The 21,568-nt window shown below is 44.5% G+C and overlaps 2 protein-coding genes across 2 annotated transcripts; one reads left to right on the forward strand and one right to left on the reverse strand.

Moving 5' to 3' along the window:
- Positions 1–373: 373 nt before the first annotated feature.
- On the reverse strand, positions 374–15,292 carry NUF2 (NUF2 component of NDC80 kinetochore complex). Its single transcript, XM_074877258.1, has 13 exons — positions 15,154–15,292; positions 13,980–14,054; positions 12,423–12,499; positions 11,699–11,760; positions 10,657–10,754; positions 9,988–10,061; positions 8,034–8,130; positions 7,024–7,086; positions 6,124–6,261; positions 5,088–5,228; positions 4,110–4,285; positions 2,158–2,293; positions 374–1,147 (listed from the first exon to the last, which is right to left on the reverse strand). Exons 1-13 carry the CDS (start codon positions 15,274–15,276, stop codon positions 998–1,000), a joined length of 1,410 nt encoding a protein of 469 aa, XP_074733359.1. The 5' UTR covers positions 15,277–15,292; the 3' UTR covers positions 374–997.
- An 807-nt stretch (positions 15,293–16,099) lies between these two features.
- Positions 16,100–20,489, forward strand: LRRC52 (leucine rich repeat containing 52). Its single transcript, XM_074877144.1, has 2 exons — positions 16,100–16,975; positions 20,245–20,489. Exons 1-2 carry the CDS (start codon positions 16,351–16,353, stop codon positions 20,487–20,489), a joined length of 870 nt encoding a protein of 289 aa, XP_074733245.1. The 5' UTR covers positions 16,100–16,350.
- The last annotated feature ends 1,079 nt before the right edge of the window (positions 20,490–21,568 follow it).

Here is a 21,568-nt window from a genome sequence, read left to right on the forward strand (position 1 = left end):
GAAAAAACCTCAAAGCAAAACATCAGAAGGGTCTGATGCCTCAGTAAGAACTTTAGAAGCAATGATCACCTGCTGTTCCTGACTTGCTAGCACCTCTAGCTAATAAGTTGAAGAATTAAACAAAACCAGAAAGATATTATCCATACAGGCTTGAATCTTCCTCCCTTCATTATAAAAAACCTCTAGTAGTACACATTCCTACAAATGTACAAGTAAAAATTTTTAAATTGGGAGAGTGGTGAGGGAAAAGACATAACAGAAATAGGGTTAAATATCCTTATATCAGCTATTTTTAAAATTAATTTTTTGGGAGGAGATAGTTAAAAACACTGTGGCAAACTGAGTGCCATCACAAATTAAGGTACAAAATAGTCATCTATGTAATTTTTAATAGGACTAAGCACCCAAACACAGACTTTCTAATAAACATAGATGAGGGTTCAATACCCCACAGAGCAGAAACAGTGAGTTCAAGCATCTAGAGGTATTATTAACTAAAATGATACTCTTGAGTGTTTACAGTCACTAATATTCGTGATGAGACTAAGTTGGCATTCACCTGGATGCTACTGCTCCATCAGGATTTAAGCTTAATTGAATAATGGCAGTGGAATATCACCTATTAATGACTTATCTTGAACAGTGTGTCAATTCAGACCAGACCAAAGTGCCAGATCTTCCCAGATCAAAGTTTGCAGAACAGCTTCTACAAAAAGCAGGATTCTGTCTAAATATCAAGCAATTCGGTGTTAGCAAGACTTGAATTATTACCACTAAAATCAGATACTGACTCAAAACAATGCAAAGAGGCTAAAACAAATGTTTTCTTATCCACATCAGCAAGCTCACAACATCGGAATCTGTTTAGAAAGCTAAATGTGTTCTGACATGGTTTTTGAGAAAGCTGGAGTAGTTACCCATCCCATGCAAAGCACAAGCTCTTGAGTTCAGATATAAGGATAAACATAATGGAAAGGCAATACAAGTGAAGACAGGTTTAAGAACTACTTTCAGGAGTCTGAACTCTAAGAAGTCCCTTCTTCAGTTCAGCAATTTTATCTTCTCTTGCAGCTGCGTAACTCTTTGCTGTCTTAATTAGAGAGTCATGATGCTTCTCCAACCCAGCCTTCAGATTTAGGTATATTTCCTAGAAAGAGGAGATAAAGTGGGGGGGGGGGGGGAGGAAAAAAATCCATCAGCAAAGTCAACATATGATTTATAACAATTTAAGTGAATCATCTGGTGGTCTCAAGTGATTTCAAAGGTACCTCATCCCTGGCTTAAGAAGCAGCATTCACAGAACACAAGGAAGTTACAAAACATCAGAAAAGCAAGAGCAGACATAAGCAAAATCCCAGTATTATGACTCCGAGTAACTCAGGTGATCACAATACTAAGATGGTCAAACAACCAGCCCAGTATTCACACTACTACTGCCCCATTCCGTGTTAACCTGTGTCACCAAGGTCTCTGCTACTGTGACTGCTGCCATTGTCCTCCCAGCATGGACAGTACTTTAGTAATGAACAGATAGGATGAGATGGTACAGGCAGACTGTGACCCCCTACTCCCAACCCATCATGATTTCCGCCTCTTTCCAAAGCTGAGCTGGACAGTTATCTTCCTGAAACCCTAAGAAGAAAGTGTTTGTGACATGGCAAGTGATCCTGTATTTGAGGGAGACTGTTGAGAGGATTACAATACTGCCCATCACTACAACACAAACATAAAGCCTCAGAGGCTAGGTCCCTGGGGCCAAACAAAAAAAAGAGAAAAAATCCAACTGCATAGAGCTGGAACTACCATGATACAAAACCAGACATCATGGAACTAGCATAGTATCTGCTACAGACACAGGTGGGAAGACAAGTTTCATTTCACCTCCTAAAATACTGGGCAATCACACCATTCCAGTCTTTTCTCTCGGGTCAGCAAAGCCCAGTTCTCCTGTGGGCCATTCATACCGCCTGCAGAGACAAGAACGAGCCCTAGCAACCCACTGGAACCACAAGAAGTGCTCTCCCTTTCACTATCCACCCAAACCACCACCTGCACTACTCATTTTTAGGGCAATAAGAGTTCCTTTAGCTACACAGCGCAAGTTAAAAATCAGTTTTGAGAATACCAAACAGGATTCCCTTAGGAAAAAAACCTCACCTTGGCTTTCATTTCTTCTTTTTCAGCATTCTCCTTCAGCTGATGAATTTTGAACCTTGTCTGTTGGATTTCCTTGTGAATTGCTGTCACTTTATCATATACAGCACCCCTCTTCTCCTGAACTCTGTTACAATATCTAAAGGTGGAAGAAAAAAATTAGCACTGAGTCAACTAATTCCAGATTAAAATTTAACCACACCACAAACAAAGCTTACATTTTATGAGCACGAAACTAACACCTTCGAGAAGCAATGCTTTATTACTTGCTTGGAAATCTGTCCAATTCTTAAACTAGAACAACTTAAGTACAAGAAGTGAAATTCAGAGTGGAGTTAGAGGAGCATGTTGAAAATCCTCAGTTGCTGTCAGTCAAGGCAACTCAAGGGACTCCAGCAGAACCAACCCAACAGACAGCTGGACACTGCATCTTCCTGCCTTTGAGTAATGCAGTACAGGAGTCAGGGGAGTCCTGCCTAAAGGCCATCCACTGGGCCAGGTTAAAAGCAATATAGCTGCACTTGATGTTTCAGCATAATTGAAAGTCACACATTTTCCTTAGCCCTAGATCCCCTCCCACCAAGTTAGAGCTCTAATCCCATACATCTACGTATGTTATCTGCAACTTCCAGTCCATCATTTCACTGCATCCCAAACAAAGACCAAATATTTCCCCAGCTTGCAGGTAAATTCAGATAGCTCCAGCCGTGAGCTGCCATGTAATCAGCAAAGGGCTAGCATAGGAACAGGAGATCTACTCTGACTTCAAGTGCAAAAAACACCTGCCAGTTTATACTAAACATTTGTACAATAATTATTTGTAACTGTAGCAACTGCTTTTTCTAAAGAGTGGCTGAAATCACTCATACATAGCAAGAGTCTGCTTACACTTCCTACCTCAAGGGATCAGCAGGACCAGCATTCACCAGCAAAAACTCATTTTCAAACCAAGGTTACCTCCCTTCCCCTCTTACTTATCAAAACATCTAATTTTATCACTCAAGAAATACCTAACACATTAAAACCAAATAAATTGGCATCAACATCTAACATAAAGGAGCATTAGATTATATTATCTTAATTCTTTATTTGGAAGGAAAAGTAGCTTTTAATTAGTCTCCTTTAGCTAGTACAATACACTAAATGGCAGCAAGATTCCCAGGCTTCCTTTGCTCCTCATTCCACACAACCTTATCAGCATGACTAAATATTAGTTGACTCTCTCAGCTATGCAGAAGCAGCTCTCTTCCATGATAGTTAATCTACCCAGCCAATAATTTTCCATATTCCCTTTCCTATCCATGTGCAAAAAAAAAAGTTATATGATAAGCTTTCTCTATAATGGTTCAGCACTTCTAATCTCACAGTGAAGCCACAACCTTACAACACTGCGGTTGGCTGCTGCAGAAGTGACTGCTGTGCTGTAAACACTGCCTTGCAACTTGCCTTTAGCATATGGTAGGAAAGAAGATGGGCTAAGAGGCTTTGATCAAATGACACTTTTCCTTTTGTTTTAGAAGCATTATGTCAGGATAATACTCCTCTGAGATACGAGCCCCATTTCCCCATGGGTCTTGAACATCTTTGATAATGAGCAAAAGTGGCAAGGGAAATTATGAAAAATTCATGAAAGGCAAATGGGGCTTTGTTGAAGTCTGATAAGTTGGAAAATTATCCCAATGTGACATTCTCTTTAAGAAGATAAAAGAATCAAGAATAAGCATTATAAATTAAATTAGCGCTCCAATAAAAGAATTGCTGTCAAGTCACATTGCAATTATTGATTTGAGACCCCAAGTCCCTGCCTGCAGCATTACTGGTCTTCATACAAAGCTATCCCACATCGCTCATTTTCTTCTTACTGCTAAGCTACGTGTTTGTACCAGACGCGAACTTTGGTAGCACATAACAAAGACATAAAGTAGCATCAGGCAGAAATGTCAACTCATCCATACTCAAACACAGTGTGCTTATATTGCTCAACGTCTTCACGCTTCTTTTTTATCCTTATTTCAGCTGTAGACAGCTTCTCATGTTTTGCAGTGACCAGTCTCTTTAAGGACATTTCATCTGTCTTCCCCTTTTTCAGCTCTATCTGAGCACTCTCAAGCTGGTCCTCCAGATTTCTGACCTAGAGTATATAAGTAGTATTAAAATAAATTAAATGGGGGAAAAAAATAACCAAAAGAGCATACCCTGTTAGTAAACTAAGATCAAAACTAGCTTCTTGCTTTCTGAAGATCTGATTGCTCACTATTTCTCCCAGTTAAATCGCAGTTCCCTAGTCCTTATCTGATTTTAAATACATCCAAATGGACAAGATTCCACCACTTAGAATGATTTTCAGAAGTTACTATGAGTTCTGCTTAGCCAAGGGCAATTTGAAAATATCCTATACAAATACCCCAAAAGACTGCATACCATTTTTCAAATGCTCCTAACTACTGCATTCTCCCAAAACAGAGTAGCAAATAGCAAGGTACTGCATTGTGGCAAATATTTCATCAGGGAAAGGCTGGCTTAGTTATATTAATAAAGTTAAAAGGCACTCAAAACATGATTCTCCCTGAAGTTGTAATTTTTTGCTCTTAGTCTCTGCTCTCTAGGCAGAAAAAAAATGGATCTCGCTTTTCTTCTTCCATCATTTCTTACCAACAACCCCAAGACAGTTCAAACTATTTTAAGTCAGGTTTCTATGGTAACAAAGGCTTTGACTATTAAAAGTGGTCAATAGTACATTAGCTAGGGGCATGCAGCAAAGCAGCAGCTATGTTTTACTGATGTTTTTAAGAATGAGATTTTGAAGTTACCCAATTTCTTTCTTTTTGGGGAAGAGGAGAGATGGGAACTTTCAAAATAGATTTACTGATGATCACCTATCTTGCTTAGACATTAAATTCTCCCTAACCAGATACAATGTGGATAATACAAACCTCTGATAATACACTGGCCAGTGTCTCCACATTTGCTCCCTGTCTTTCCATCTTCTTTTGATATAACTGCACCTCCAGTTGGCATGATGGCAGAACCTCAACTAGGTCTCTATAACCTTCATATTTCTCAATAACTTCTTGCTTTAAAGAGAAAAGACATTAATAAAACAGCTTTGGAGTTCAGCAGTTATTTTGTGTCATATTAATGCAATAGACTTTTGTACCCATTCCCTCATTGTTTAACATACACTAGAATTAATATTTAGTAGTTACTGAAATGAGATCTTCAGTTTGTAAAAACAGCATTTGTTCGGAAACCACAGGAAAAATGACATGCAAGTGTTTTACAGTGAACTAACTAGCTTGTTACAAGAGCTTTCAGGACAGAAAAAAAGCTGTACAGTGAAGAAATTCTATACTGTTAAAACAAGAGTTACATAAAGCATCATAAAAACGAATGTCTGGAATTACAGCAATCAAGTTTACACCTTTGGAACAAAAATATCTAGGGAGAAAAAGTTATGCAAGCTGCATTGATGTATGCACAAACATGAACTACAAACCTTTAAAAACTGGGCATCACAAAAACCCGACAAAAAACTAGGAAGGGAATTCAGTGTTCAGCATAATAGTGGAGACAGCCATCAATTCCAGAAACAGTGAACGGTAACAGAGACACTATGAAGCACATGTTCTAAATCCAAGGACATTTCCAAGCTGCCAAAATACTGTCATCTCTTGAGAGCAAACAGCCAGACAGTATAGATTCAGGAGTTGCGCACTTAGTTTCACAAATAAACAGTTACTCATCGAGGACAAAGCAACAGTGATTGTAATACTGTTTTTCAAAAAAGACACCAACACAAAAAAAAAAACAAAAAAAAAGGCCACACAACCAACTTTCAGTTTTCTCTGAAGTTGTGATTTCATTCCAGAATAACCACTGTTCTGTTGATTTTTGACTAGAAGTCGTTCAAGAAGCCATTCTAGATGATGACAGTTCAGTAAAATGTGTTTTGTTGAAGAAAAACCTCACCTTGGATTTCTTGAGTTTCTTAACAGTCTCTTTCATCAGTTCTTTGTAATTTTTCAGTTCCTCTGGACTCTCCACAATTTTTGATTTCAACTGCTCTTGTTCTTCTTTCAAAGTAGCCATTGTCACTTTAAGCTCATTCTAGTTAACAAGACAAACGCACTTTCAATATTAGTAATCAGGTGAACAAAGAGAAACTGTGAAGCATGGTTTTCCAGGATCTTATGACTAGATAGGTTCTTTTCTCTGTTGTAAGTCATTCTTCACTAGGAAGTTTGTTTAAAAAATAAATTCCTCTAAACAGCATTAACATTCCCAATCAAAGCAGTTAACATTCCATTTTGCTCCCTGAACATGCTTACAGGGGTGCAATACTAAGTCACAAGAACAGCATTTAGCTAGTACTCCACAAAAAGCCTGCCAAATAATATATATTAATATCAGCTTTCTCCTTCAGAACCCCTCACCTAGGGCAACCCAGGCAGCCACTGCAGGGTTTCAGATCCAGTTCTATTAACCTGGTAGAAGAGCAACAAGCTTCCTGTGCAACGTCTCAAAAACCTCCCCACCAGGTTCAGTGGCTGCCTCATTAGCCATTTTACACACTTAAGGTAAGCCCATAGTGTCTGAGAAGTCCCAATTTCTTGCCCTGTAACAGATCAGCTTCCTGAACACGGACAGAGCTTTACATTGCAGACGTGTATTTCAAGTTCACAAAACAAGCTACTCCAGTAAAGCTTCCATGGGGGAAAAAAATTAAGCCAAAACAGTTTTTAAAAAACTAATAATCACCACCTGAATGTTACCTAGCTCTGAGAATAATTTGCTTTTATAAAAACAGATGATGTATTAGTTGATCCGAGATGCAAGCTACAGCCTACACCTACACAGAGGTTTACTTACCAGTTTTCGGGTATTCTCTGCAATATCTGACTTCTTTTGTGAAATCACTTCTTGCAAAGCTGTCTTAAAAAAGGCAACAAACTTTAAATCAGCATCTCTACAACTACTACCACCTTTACCTTTCTATCATAGATCTGTCTACAAGAGAAATCCCATTTATGGTTTATTTGGACTGCCATAACTAGCAGACAAAATTGCAGTCTATAAGATTTAAAAGACAGGGAAGGAGAACATAGTCACAAAAGCCACTGGGAGCACTAGGGATGCAGCCAGCAGTAGGTAACTAGGAACAGGGATAAGAGACAGACTACCTCTATCCTTACTGACCCTGGCAGCATTATACACACACACTTTCTTCACCAGAGGCACTGTTCTTGAGAAAAAACTACGTTAATACAAGGTCCTCAATAATATAGACGCCAAGCACACACGTAGTTAATAATATTAATAGAGACATGACAATGTAACAAAAAAGTCCTAACTACAGATAATTTTTTTTTCCCCAAAGTAGCTGAAAAGGTTGCCTTAGATCTTAGAGGCAAGTTGCCATTGCTGGAAAGTTACCCCTGCAATCAGTCCTACTCTTTCTGCCAGGCACTCCCTTGGCTGACCCTTCTCAGGCCCCATTTCCTGCCATGGCTCATCTCCAGTTCCAATTCTTCGAATTCAGGTGCAAAACAAAGGGAAACATACACCTCACACTTCTGAACAATAACACAGGTATCTCCCAAGTCACTGCAGGAATGCATTTCAAAAAGAAAGAGCTGAATACACTTTTGTATTCCCTAAGTCTGATTTCAAGTATGTTTCACATTCCTTACAGGAAATGAAGAGCTGGTGCTAGGGGTCAGACAAGACACTGTGTTGCAATGACCTTTGTTTTAAAATCAGAAGAGTCCCCTTTATCCTTTGCAGATGTAGGGAGAGGGGAACAAAATCAACATAAGAAAGAAACACCCATGATCAGAAGCCATAGCAGCATTTCAGAGAAATATATAACAAGATCATACTTGTTTCCGACGATACTCTTGCCTTAGTAGTTGCTCCAGTTCTCGAATGTTATCTGTCAGTTGCTTGACCTCTGCTTGATGTTCAGCTGGAACAGTGCTAAGCAAAAAATAAAGATATTGGACAGTTTCAGCATCATTATAGTCAGGTTGGAGTACAGTAGATAAAACAGTCACTCTCTCCAAAGAGTTTACAATCAGTAACTTTAGTAATCAGAGCAAGACAGTCTCAAATCAATACATCATATTTTCCTTTGATTTAAGGTTTTTGTAGTTGAAGCATCATCTACAGAGCTATTTTGGCAAGAAGTGGTACAAGCATAACAGAGAACTAAGTTTAAAGATGATGTTAAGCAAAGCACAAAAGAACAACACTTCTACCAGTTTTTGTGGTGATTTTCATTTATGAAATTTGCATACTATTACCTGCCATAGAAACAGTTTGTATTAGTGTACACCTATAGCTAGCTAGAGCGCCTCCTGTCCAGCACGTACCAAGAGCAGCTATCAGAGGAAAAAAAACTCTTTGCCGTGAAAGCTATCTTGGAAACTAGTCATCTCTTCATCCTATTATCCACAAGCAAAAGCGAAACTTAATGGTGCAAAGACACAGGCAGTAGGACTAAACGGCCTGAAACAGAGAATGGGGCAAACATGTCAAATAGCTAAGGAAGACAATTTTATCCACCTATTAAGTTAAAGATGGGCTTCCTACAGCTATTGAAGAGATAAAGACCTATCACTAAAAACAAACTATAACAGCAAAAAGTTTCACCGTAGTCCCCAGCATACAAAATACAGTATCCTCTCAAAGCAGCCATACACTCCTGAATTCACATTTTTATTTTCTGCCAGCAACTCTTCTAGCCTATTGCCAATAGAGCTACTTCCGTAACTCTGAACACAGCCCAACAGCAACATCACTACATTTAATGGCTTATTTCCCAGGGAGGCTAGCCAGCCAAGTCAGACAAGGGCCAAAGGAGAAGTCAAGTCAGCTCAAATTAAAAGTTCCTACAGTAGTTATCAAACAACTTTGTCAAGTCATACAGCTCAACTACTCAGTTCCTGTTTAAGCACGCCATATAGAATCATGGAATCATTTAGGCTGGAAAAGACCCTTAAGATAGAGTCCAACCATTAACCTAACACTGCCAAGTCCACTACTAAACCACATCCCTGACCACCACATCTACACAGCTTTTAAATACCTCCAGGGATGGTGACTCAACCACTTGCTTGGGCAGCCTGTTCCAATGCTTGACAACCCTTTTGATGAAGAAATTTTTTCCTAATATCCAATCTAAACCTGCCCTGGTGCGACATGAGGCCACTTCCTCTCGTCCTATTGCTTGTTTGTTACTTGGGAAAAGAGACTGACACGCACCTCTCTGCAACCTTCTCTCAGGTAGTTGTAGAGAGGTCTCCCCTCAGCCTCCTTTTCTCCAGGCTAAAAAAAAAGCCAGTTCCCTCAGCCACTCCTCATCACACTTGTGCTCTAGACCCTTCACCAGCTTTGTTGCCCTTCAGACACACTCCAGTCCCTCAATGTCTTTCTTGTAGTGAGGGGCCCAAAGCTGAACCCAGTATTCAAGATGCAGCTTCACCAGTGCTGAGCTGCATACAGGGGGACGATCACTTTCCTAGTCCTGCTGGCCACTTTAGTTCCGATACAAGCCAGGATGCTGTTGGCCTTTTCGACCACCTGGGCACACTGCCAGCATTCAGCTGGCTGCCAACCAACACCTCCAGGTCATTTTCTGCTGGGCAGCTGTCCAGCCACCCTTCCCCAAGCCTGTAGCGTTGCGTGGAGTTGTTGTGACCCACATGCAGGACTCTGCACTGAGCCTTGTTAAACCTCCTACAACTGGCCTCCAGCCTGTCCAGATCATGGGCGCTGAACAGGAAAGTCAGCCAAGTCAAGTAGTGCATCTCGGGGCTTACTCCTCATACTCACTTCAGTTTCTCCAGCTTCACTGCTGCCTCCCGATTGGCAGCCTCCAGTTGTTGGTGTTTCTCCATAGCCGATTTCTGCAAATTAAATATTCAGAGAAATTTTTTATTTTAGAGGAATGTCGTTTCTCTCTGGGCTTCTATTAGAGCCCCGCTCATCATTTTTTCACATGAAATGCACCATCTCTGAACTACTGAGATATTCAGAAGAGAAGCCACCTGCAATTCTAGCTTCAGCCCACTGACTTATATCTGTCCTTTCTCAAAACCACATGAGGTGTCAAACCTTCACTTACCAGGTTAAATTATCAGATAAGTTACTGGAAAAAAACTTCAGATAATAGCCTAAGAAATAACTTTATCACGGTCGTACAGAAACCTTTACAATATTGACAAGCTCATCCACTCTTCTAAGCTGACATGTTTCCTTAAGGGCTTTGCAAAGGTTTTTCTTAAACCATTTGCAGTAGCTGTGTATGCTTGTAATATGTAATATAGCCGTACAAGTTTTACATAATATTAAACTGGTACCTTCCTGCATTACTTGGCTACATGTAAGATTCCAATGTGTTATTTCAACACGCAGTTAAAAAAACCCACAATTGTCATGGCTCCCAGCTCGAGGTTAATATACTTAAGTAGGTATCTGGAGTAACACAGCACCCAATCTTACATAGTTCAGTTGTAACTCCAAGTAGACCTCACGTCGGAATTCTCTGAAGTTGACAAAGTTGAGAATGCCACTCAAGAAGCGAGCTGTCCTCTTTGTTTCTGAAATAGAAAGTGCAAGCCATCACTATTCTGGTTTCCACGTGTATTGCAATTGCTTAGGAAAAGTTGAGCAAAACATAATTCAGGGGAGACAGAAATTACAAAACAACAGAATCCACACTAGTTCTTCCCCCGCTCACCTGATTTCACAGACTACACAAAAACTAGCACTAAGCTATGAATGTACAGTGTCTTAACAATTCTATGCAATTTAACAAATGAAAATGGCACCTAGGAGAAAAACTACTAACATACAGCCTCCCATTAAAACAGAAGTCAGAGAGAAAGAGTGGCAATCTTCGACTACAACTCACTTACAGTGAGATTCTGTCTTCAATCAGAATAACTGAAGACAGCAGTTGGAACTGCAGGGACCTTCCGGCTCTATTGCAAGCAATCTTTGTTAAAGATGATTACAGAGGCCTTGAATGTCTTAGACAAGACAAGACAGAGCCAGAAGTGAAAGAGTTCTTCAGAATAGCCTTTTCTAAGTTGTTTGTGTTGTACCAGAACCACCACTGCTGCATATTGAAAAGGGTGAAGAAAAAAAAAATCAATTTCTTCCTACACAGGCATCAGCATAAGAAATTCTATAGCATTCCAGAGTTGCCAGGATAATTTTCATTACCATCTTACACTGTTCTTACACTATTTCAAGTATGTCACAGTCCGCTCTCCAGACCAGCAGCTCAACAGACTCATAGCATTCAAAACTCCCCTCAGTTATTTAACTGGATTAGCCTACCTAAGGAATAAGGAGGAGAACTGCTCATTAGAACCAGCTTGTCTAAGGGCCACAGCAAGGGTCAGAAGAGTAGCTGGAAGCCAGGGACAGTTCTCCATACTAGATGCCCATCTGCCTGTGCCAAATGAGAAAAAACACCTGGATATCAAGTGACACCCACCACCCCAGGAAACACAAGGATGACAATGCACTTGCTTACTTGGGTTTAAAACATCAGCAATTTGAAAATCAGTAATCCGGCACACTGGAAGTAAGCGCTCCCTGCAAGGAAAACAAAATACAACTTTATCTGCAGTGACCATTACTCAGGTCTTGTGCTATATTCATTTACTACAAAACGGATCTTCTCCTCTCATCCCAGAGCAGATGTTCTGCAAGTACAAAACAGTAAGTCTCAGGAGAATAACACAGTAGGACTCCACACACTTTACAAATTAAAAATTTGTATTCTTACAGCATCTCAAAGACTTCTATAGACAAAATTCCAGCCTGTAGAACAACTTTTCAGCTTAATTAGGGAACTCCTAGACTTAACTGTTAGTCAGTTCTCCCCTTACAACTGAAATGAAGCTGAAAGTCTAACACCCACCTCATTCCAACAAAGATATCTACACAACGGGTACTTAAGATCCCTCTTCCAGGTGTAATGATGACTCTCTAGCCACTCAAAGTATAGATTTGTGCTCCATCTTGGTAAGGCTGGAGTATTTGGTTAACATATTCATTTTGACAAGATACCTCCCTGCTGAGAATTTTACTCTATTAAACATTGCTGTCCCCTGTTCATCTGCAAATTTCACTTTGCTTGGAGCCAACAGGCAGTGAAACCACCATCAGCAAAAAGGCATAAAGTCCCACTACTTCCAGTAAACTGGACCTTTTCAAGGAATAGCAACTGAACAGATGCAGCATCTTCTACTTACATGTGAATATACAAGTTACAAACAGGTAGAAAGCCTTCAAATATCTGTGGATACATTATGTCAACGTTGACTGGCATCTAAAGAGTAAAGAGAGTCAATGCATAAGTAGAGAATACTTAAACAAAAATACACAGGTTTGTTTCCACAACATAAGGCGATTCAAATAGGTTAAACACACTGAGGATGGTCTCCCCATCCACAGGAAACACATTAGAGGTCAAAGAATACCATCAGATTAATCAGCAGACTATTTTAAGTGTCAATTTTGACTGGTCAAAATATAAAAAGACAACAATAACTAAAGCAGCAACATTACAAATTCTAGAATTCAATCTAAACCCTCTGTTTTAATTTGTTCTAACTGGTGCAGAAAGACAATCTCTGCATTACACACCTAACATGAGAAGCTCTTTCTTTAAACACCCTGAAATTCACACACTCAACTGTTTATGAAGAAGTCAGAAGAAGGTAGTGGTACACTGACACCTTTTTCTGATATTTTAAGCCTCTTAATACAGTATCCCAGATAATGTCATTGCCTGTGAAGAACTGAGTTATCTTCTGCACATATGATCCTCCCTTTCAGTTTACCCAAAAATGGCACAAGACAATACTATTTATTCTGACTTTCAGGAATCAGTTCTTGTTCAACAGAGACAGAAGATAAATCAGGTGTTAATCAACAAGGTATCAGTTAACCTCCGCTGCAGTTCTCCTTACTTTCCTCTCAGTTAATGTTTGATCATCTCCACTTCTCCATTAAAAGCAACATTTACTTTCCTTCCAGGTCAGTCTAACATCTAAGCAGAGACACTCCTCCAGCTACAGCCAAAGGCAGATGCCCAAGACGACAGTACATCTTTTTAAGGCCAGAGATGGTGTCCCTTCATATACTGGTCCGATCCCTACTTGACATTACAGACATTTCTATCACCCCCAGCATCTCAAAGAACAGAATTCACACCTCAACTGCAGAAGGAAAGGCTCTCCACAGAGGCTTGTCTTACAGCCTACAGTGGTGAGCTCCTCTTCACATCTGCTAGTTCCTATAGTGCAGAAGGAAGTCTCCTCTCCATTTAAAAAAAAAAAAAAAAAAAGGAAACACAGAGACAGCACACCCACAGAACCACTATTCCTACAAGTATCTTGAGCTGAAGCCAACTTCCAGACCAGGAGCAATGATCAAAGAAACTTCTCAGACATAATCAGCAAGGCCTCAGCGACAGCCCACAGATGATGCTCGCAGGTTCATTTACCTCTGGTAAACAACCCATGCTGATGGCTGCGCTGCAGTACTGCGCTCTCATTCCTGCTAAGAGAACACACTGGTTGTCTCCCTGAACACACACACAAACACCCATGGGTATACAGCATCTAACACACAAGTCTTCTGCAATAGAGGCAGAATTTCCAAGCTCCCATTTATGCAATTAAAACAGACAAAACAGCAATCTTCTCACTATCAAATGGCAAGTAGCTAAGAGGGAGATACTTTGACATTTAAGTGCAATATTTTTCTCCTTTCACATTTAGTTACACCTGCCACCACAGACATACCATGTAGAAATGCTCCAGGCGGATTCCATATACCTTCTGCAGGAGTCTCATGTAAACCATGTGTAAAACCTCAAGCTGCAAGAAGAGAGGACATGAATCAGTATTCCATACGATTGGTTATTTAGGGTTCCCAGACTAGGCCATAAAAGTAGCTCTGCCTTTAACACACGAAGACTAATTTCACTAAGCTACCAAGACAACGTTTTACTTTCCAAGAGTTTGCAGTTCAAGCATTACTATCTCATAATACAATTATAAGAAACAGCAATCAGCTCGGACAACTACAGTCCTACCTACCACAGCTATGCATTTTTTTTTATTACATTGCTGCTCACTGAGCAGTTTTCAAACCAAGTGACACCAAAATCTAAAAAAAGGTCACAGAAACTATAATCCCATAGCAAAGAGTGCCCTTCATCACATTATTAAAACAGAGGGGCAAGAAACACCTACAAGCCAAACAGTTATTCATTTACAGCACTAATCCATGATCAGTTCAAATCAATATTGCTTCTTAAGAGCAATCATCTATGCCGTCATTCCCTAGTCAAGCAGGGCAGCCTCCTCCTTCAGCAGGCACAGGCACTTACAGAGCAGCACACGGAACCACACTGAGGCATCAGTTCCACTTTAAAGCCACTTGTCTTTTGTTGAGGTCACTGTAAGTCTGCACCAACATTAATGGTCAGATGGATAGAAGGAAAAAGGGGGGGGGAACAGGGAGGGGTTGCTTTTTACAAGATTGGTTTAAAATCACTAATTAATCAACTAAGCTGTTGAAACTATGACACTGTGCCAAATACAGGGGCTGTTTTATCCTAGTCCCCACAGAACTGGGAAAAACAAACCATGTAATTTCACGTTTGTCCGTTTATGAACCCTCCCTGGTGAGGCTCTCAAGCTGAAGGGAGGAGAAGCTCTAGGTTTCAGCCCAGTAACTCCTACGAGACTAATCTGCCACACCGGAAAAGCTAACCGCCTCACTTGGAAGGCGTTACTGCACGCCGAAGACCACGCAAGCCGCGGGAGCGATCACCCAAGAAACCCTCTGGTGTTAGGGCCCGCAGAGGCCTCCCCTCACGGAGGGCAGGGAGCGGCCCGAGCGTGACGGGGCTCCGAGCGCCGCTCCCCGCCAGCGCAGGCCGCGGCCGGCCCCGCGCCCCCTCCCGCACACCTTGGGGCTGTTGAACACGTCGCCCTTCACCAGGTTGCGGGCCTCGGCGCCCGTCAGGACGTGGCTGCGGAGGTAACTGATGATGTCATCGGCGCTGTAGCGGGGAAAGGTCATCAGCTCCATCGCGGCACCGGGCACCAGCCGCGCCGCCAACCGCCCCCCGCTGTGCTGCGCCGCGCGCCGCTTGAATCTGGCGGGCGCGTGCCCCGCCCCGCCGCGTCACGCGCGCGCCCGCCGAGGGCCTATCGGCGGCCGCGCTGGCGGGAGGGGGGTGGGGCTGAGTGAGGCTCCGTCCCGCGCCGGCCGTTGGCCGTTAGGGGTGGGGCCGCCTGAGGCGCCGGTGGGGAGCAATGGCGGCAGGAGCGGGCAGGGGGCGGCTGGTACAGCCCGGGGCGCGCGGCGCCGTTCTGCCCCCCTCGCTGCCCGCAGCGCCGGCCGCCGGGCTGCCGGCCGCCTCCGGCCGGGCGTGGGGCGGCTTCCCGGGGCTGCGGGGGGCCGGCTGATCCTGCTGAGCGCTGCGCGGGCACCCACAGCCAGCGGCCCTCTGTCAGCGGCAGGGCAGGGCCCGCGGCAGAGGGGCGGGCAGGCGGAGGAGCACCGCGGCAAGCCAGCGGCGGGAGCTGAGGCGGCTTGGGAAGATTTGTCCTCAGTAAAAACGCCCCTGGAAGAATCTCCGTAGCTGCCTCCTCCTGCCTCCCGAAGGGACACAAAGCCTGTCCAGCATCGCGCAGGGCTCTCTTGTTTAATCAGTACAAGTGACCACCTCTAGCAGTTTGACACTATTTGTGACAAAATTCACACCGTTTGCCCTCGCCCTGCACAGTTTTGATGCTTTCACCCGACACATGCCTTCCCTGCACCACCACTCAGCCAAAAGCGGCAGCCGCTCGGCCAGCGAGGTCACGGCACTGTCCCCGAAGCCGGGCAGCTCTTGCAAGCTGTTGACATCACAGAGGTGTCACCTGGCAGCAAGTGCGACATGGAGACCAGCCACCATTCTGCACTTGCCGATGTAGAAACTGGGCTCGGTTTCCAGGCAGGCGCTCTGCCAAGGAGTCAGGTGAGTCACGGACACAAAGCGCTTCCCCGCAGCCTTGCAGCCGGACATCTCCTTGGCATGGCTGTGACGGTAACGCAGCTTGCATAGGGCTGCTCACAGTCCCCAAAGGGGCTGAGCGGTCTGGAAGGTGTTAGACCATGTCTTCTTCGGGTAGATCGCGGCCCCTGAGCCTCATGTTTCTTCTGGGGATGGGGATGGCATCGGAGAGGACCAGCTGCCCGAGCAGGTGTAGCTGTCAGTACCTGGAAGTGAACTGCACAGGGCAGCAGTTGCAGGAGTTCCCTGCGGCCATCCCGTTGGACACCAGGCAGCTGATTCTGGCGGCAAACAACGTGTCGTACCTGCCGGCAGTAGAATTGAGCTTCTTGGCTGATTTGGTCTATCTGGACTGCAGGAAGAACCTCTTGGGGGATGACCTGGATTTCACTTTCATTGGTGTGGCCAAGCTTGTCTATCTGGACCTCAGCTTCAACAACCTCACACAGGTCACGTTCAGCACTTTCTCACACCTCCTCAGCCTGGTGGTGCTGAAGATCTCAGACAATCCCAACCTTGTGGCCATCGAGAAGGGTGCTTTCGCCAATAACACCTGGCTGAGGCACCTGGATGTGAGCCGGACGGGCTTAACGTTCCTGGACACCAGCACTGTCCGGGACCTGCCCAACCTGAGGTTTCTGGGGCTCAGTGACAACCTGTGGCACTGCAACTGTTCCTTTTTGGATTTCATCACCTGGATGACAGAAAGCAACGTGCATTTTTCAGGTGAGGGCTGTGTGAGCAGGACCTCTCTCCTCCCTACTCCTGCAGGTCTATGTGGAATGGAGAGAGCCCTCTGTTCTCTTTCCCAAAACTTCAGCTCACAGGGCTGTGCCATTGCATGTCATCTGTAGGTCCCATCTTCTGGTGTTGCACAAAACACGGATCAGAGCAGCTGGGTTACACACACTCCACCCACAGAGTCACACTTGCTCACATCCTCAGGACAGTCAGGGAGGTGTAGCCTGTAGCTAGGACATTGCTGCTGCTCTAAAACACCTGTCTCCAGCCTCAGAAGGTGTCCCTGTGCCTGCGAGTCACAGCACCCCCTGGCTGCAGTGCCAAGAGTGAGGAGCCCAACGTGGCTCTGGGGAGATCTGTGCTGGGAAAGCTGCTGCTCTGAATTTCCTGCCTTGTCTCCATCTGCTCTGATCCTTTGGTGCTGCTACAGTACCAGTATGTCTGTAGTGATCAGTTAACCACCCTCTCTCTGTGAAAATGCTCTCCTGCCTCTGTTCTGACCTGCTCGGGCAGCCTTTCCAGCCCTGAGCTCTCCACCATTCCAGTGCCCCCTTCACCCTGAACCTCCCACTAGCCTCTTCCTGCACAACGTGCCTGGCCACCAGACCTCATTTGTGCAACTTCTACAGCAGCAACACTGCTCAATGCTGAACACAAAGCCGGGTTGAAAGCCAGTCAGCTCTTCTGCTCTCATCTCCCACTGACGGGGTCTCTGGGAAAAGTCTGGGTGGTGTGGAAGCCAGTGAAAGTTTAGCGGCTGACTTGTGGGGGGCTGTGATCACACCCTGCTCCCCACCAACCCACTTCTGTACATGAAGGGTGTATGCAATGCTCTTCACCTTAAGAGCCCAGCAGCTGTTGTCCTAGGACAGATAAAAATTACAAATCCTTCAGCCTCCAGCTGTCACAGTGCTCCTCAGCCCTCAGAGTAGGTACTTGACTTATTCTATCATACTTTGACCCAATGCTCAGAAGTCAGCGAAGTTTGCTGTTCCCGTGGGAGCTCTACTTTGGATCCCAGATGAAATTTGATTGACAGAACACAAGCTGCGCTCAGAAAAGCGTCTGTATCCTTATGGCTGGGAAGATCTAAGTGTTGCCACTCTTCCTCCAGCACCCTAGAGCAAATTGGCTCTCTTTTAAGTTTTTTGAAATAAGGAATGTATGTGCAATGCAGGTGAGCGCTGAGTCCCATGGGGCTGTGGCAGCACAGCGCAGCTTGCTTCTGAATAAAAGCCATTTCTTGAAAACAGGGTCTCCAAAACTTCTTTCCTTACATCATCTGGGATCCCCAAATCAGCTGTTTCCTATCATATTGAGAGATTCTACAACTGGGCCGTGGACACCGAGTGTTCATGAGGCAGGGTAATCACCAGTTCCCAGGAAAACACTGGTCCCAAGGGCAAAGCGTTGTTCTGCAGCTGCAGCACAGGAACTCGATTTTTCCAAACTAAAGAGGAGGAACACAGCACAGCCCACACTAACAGAGAAAGCTGGGTTTTCAGTAATGCACAACACAATGGTGAGAGAGCGCTGCAAAAGAGAAATTGTTTGAGAAAGTCTGTCCAGCAAATAAGAAAGGGCCCAAGGGGAGAAAAGGGAAGGGCAAATGGGAGCTGGTATTAGGACAGACCGAATTACGGATACCTCTGTGTCTTACTAGATGTACTAAGCTGCCTATAGAGAGCTAAGTTTTTTATTTTCCACATACAGCTTACAGGCAGTTATGGAACAGTGTAAAAAAGTACTGTTCTTAGCAGTAAGATTGGAGATAACACACTGAGCCCTGGCACAGGAGAACAAAGCTCATTGCAGGCCATTTGAGATAGTAGGAGTAGGAAAGGTGGTGGCAGCAAAGACTGGCAGTTTGAGTATGGATCCCTGCACTGCGCTCTGGAAAATGGGAAAGCCAAAGAAACCAGGGAGCCCATGGAGGCTGCTCCACTTCCCTGCTCTGTTGGGCTTCGCTGTGTCCTGGCGGGAGGCTGTGGGCGAGTCCACAGAAGGCCGTGTGCCTCCCGGGACTGGCGTGAGGGCTGCGCAAAGCTTTCACGCTGCTGGGAAGTGTACACAGGCTGGACACCTCATGTCACAAACACCCGCCTGCCTTTAGTCAGGGAAAGGCAGCTCCCTCTTCATCGGGACTAGGCGGCCCTAAGCCGAGGGTTGTGACAGGAGCTGACAGCTCCAGTGCAAAGGGATTTTGGGACAGAGCCCTGAAATCTGCTGCAAGCAGATCCCCATCCTGGCCTTAAAAAAGCTGCTGCTGCTTCACAGAATGGCTCTGCACCCGTGTTTTGTGCTCAGCTGGATCTGTGCAGTTTAGGGGCTTATATGAAGTTTCCCAAATCAAGATGGATTTGGGTAACAGAGAGATAAGAGCTCTCCAGTTATACTCAGAGCAATGAGAGATACCAGCATGAACAACCACTGCAGCTACATCACTCAGTAATATACGATATAATATAATGTAATACAATATAAATCCCCTGTAGCTTGTTCCTCTCCACTGCTGCCTTTCCCTCTGGCCCATCCATCCAGCACATCAAGCAGTGCCCAGCCCGTGTCTGGCACAATAACTGCGTCTGGTCCTGCAGAGGAAGGAGAGGGCCAGGGCTGAGAGCACACTGTGCTTCTACAGACACCAAAAGGGGATGGTGCTTTGAGCACGCTCGGCCTTCGCTAGCTTCAGAGGGAAAAGCCGGCGTCTGTTTTATCGCTGCATATATTACAATACGACAGGGTATAGTCGTTATTTCAGTGGAACTGAATCATTGATGAGTTTCCTCTTCCTCCCTCACAGAGAAGGCGAGGCTGTGTCTAACTGCAAACCACCCGAGCTGTCAAATGCGCACAAGCCTCATTATTCCAGCATAATTTAGGCTGTATCACTTCAGAGGGTGTTCGAGATTAAAAAAAACCAAACACAAGTGCTCTTATATTAAAATAAAAGTGCTCAGTCAGCAGAGATGAACAGTGCAGAGACAGCAGTTTGCCGCAGTGGCATGATCAAATGGGCAATATCTTCCTATGGAGGCGACACTACAGAAATCACTCTGGCAACCTGGCAATTGTGGTTTGGCAGGGGTTTGCCTGTCTGATTTTACCTAAGCCACAGAGGGAGAGGGGTGTCAAGTCTGTAGACGTTTTTCAGGAGTTTATCAAACTCCTCCATCATTTTTCTAGCAGGACTCCTGTTCACTAATGCTTAAGACACAGGCAAGAGAGTCTTACTTCTGCTTTTCCCTCTGCAGATGCTGACAACATCACCTGCTACACCCCAGAAGGCCTGCGTGCCCTGAAAATGCCTGCAGTGGAGGCACAGCTCCACTTCAACTGCCTGACCCAACTGTACAAGCAAGACTACATCTTTCTGTGTCTCATTGGCTTCTGCATATTCTTTGCCGGCACCGTAGCAGCCTGGCTGGCTGGCATCTGTGCTGTCATCTACGAAGTCCACACTTCAAAGCGGGAGGAGGAGGAAGACACAGTCACTTAAGATCAGCCCGACAAATCCTACTGAATGCCCATCGTGGGAACTAAAGGCAGGCCCTTCCTGCCCGATTTCCCACATTATGTCCCAGTCTAGATGCTATTTTTTTGAAGTGAAATAAAACTGCAAGAGAAGAAATTCTCTGTGTTCCAGTTTCACTCAGTGTGCTACCTCCAGTCGGGACTCAGGACCCTGGAAAAATATTCATTTGGGGGGGGGGCATGAGAGATGCGCAGTGCCAGGCATTTATACTCCCGCTTTACCATGAGACTACGGAAGAGCAGGGTCATAGGGACCAGCTTGAAGAGGTACGATCTGAAACATGGGAAAGGCCCCAGCACTTGGCTGTAGTCAGGGAGCTCACCAAGGCCTTTCTCGCCAGAAAGCCCAGCAGAGCTTATTGGGACCAGCCCAGATAACTTACTGGAGCACCAGGGAATCCAAGAACTTTCTGCTGTGGAAAGGCAGGTAGGTGAGCAAAGAGATTAAAACCAGGACTTTAGGGGCCTGGGATCCCAGTGAGTCCTGCTTTCTTCCCTGTTACACCTGCAACAGCAAAAGACACCATCTGTCCCCCGGACCCTCTCTACCTCCATTGTTTTACGAACATTTACAGAACTGGAATGTCTAGCTCCAGTTTTGTATCACATATCCCTAAACCAGGATTTTTTTTAAATGTAAAAAATAGTGCTTACACACATTCCAAGTATTCTTGGAAATGGCTTGTGTTTCAATGCCACAGTCCAAGGTTGCATATACAGGCCAGAATAAAGGGAGATGTAAATAAGATCCTTCATATCACTAACGCTGGTAATTGCCAGGAGAAGTATCTGCTTACGTGACCGAGCACAGCGGCTCCATGTGTGAAACACTGGCTTCTTCATCCGATACTAGCAGGGTCTGCTGAAAGAAAAAGGAAAAGCAAGGGAAGGTTTCAGCAAGCATGGTATAAATGACCACGCTGTCTTGGAGCCGTTAAACTGTAGGCTGCGAATCAAAGCTGGAATCTTTGTCTTGGGTATAATTGCTCGGATAAAAAGGTTGAGGGGGACATGGCAGCGCAGCCTGCTGAGGGTACATGCGTG

The sequence above is a fragment of the Strix uralensis genome, chromosome 8 (genome assembly GCF_047716275.1).
Source record: "Strix uralensis isolate ZFMK-TIS-50842 chromosome 8, bStrUra1, whole genome shotgun sequence".
NCBI lineage: Eukaryota > Metazoa > Chordata > Aves > Strigiformes > Strigidae > Strix > Strix uralensis.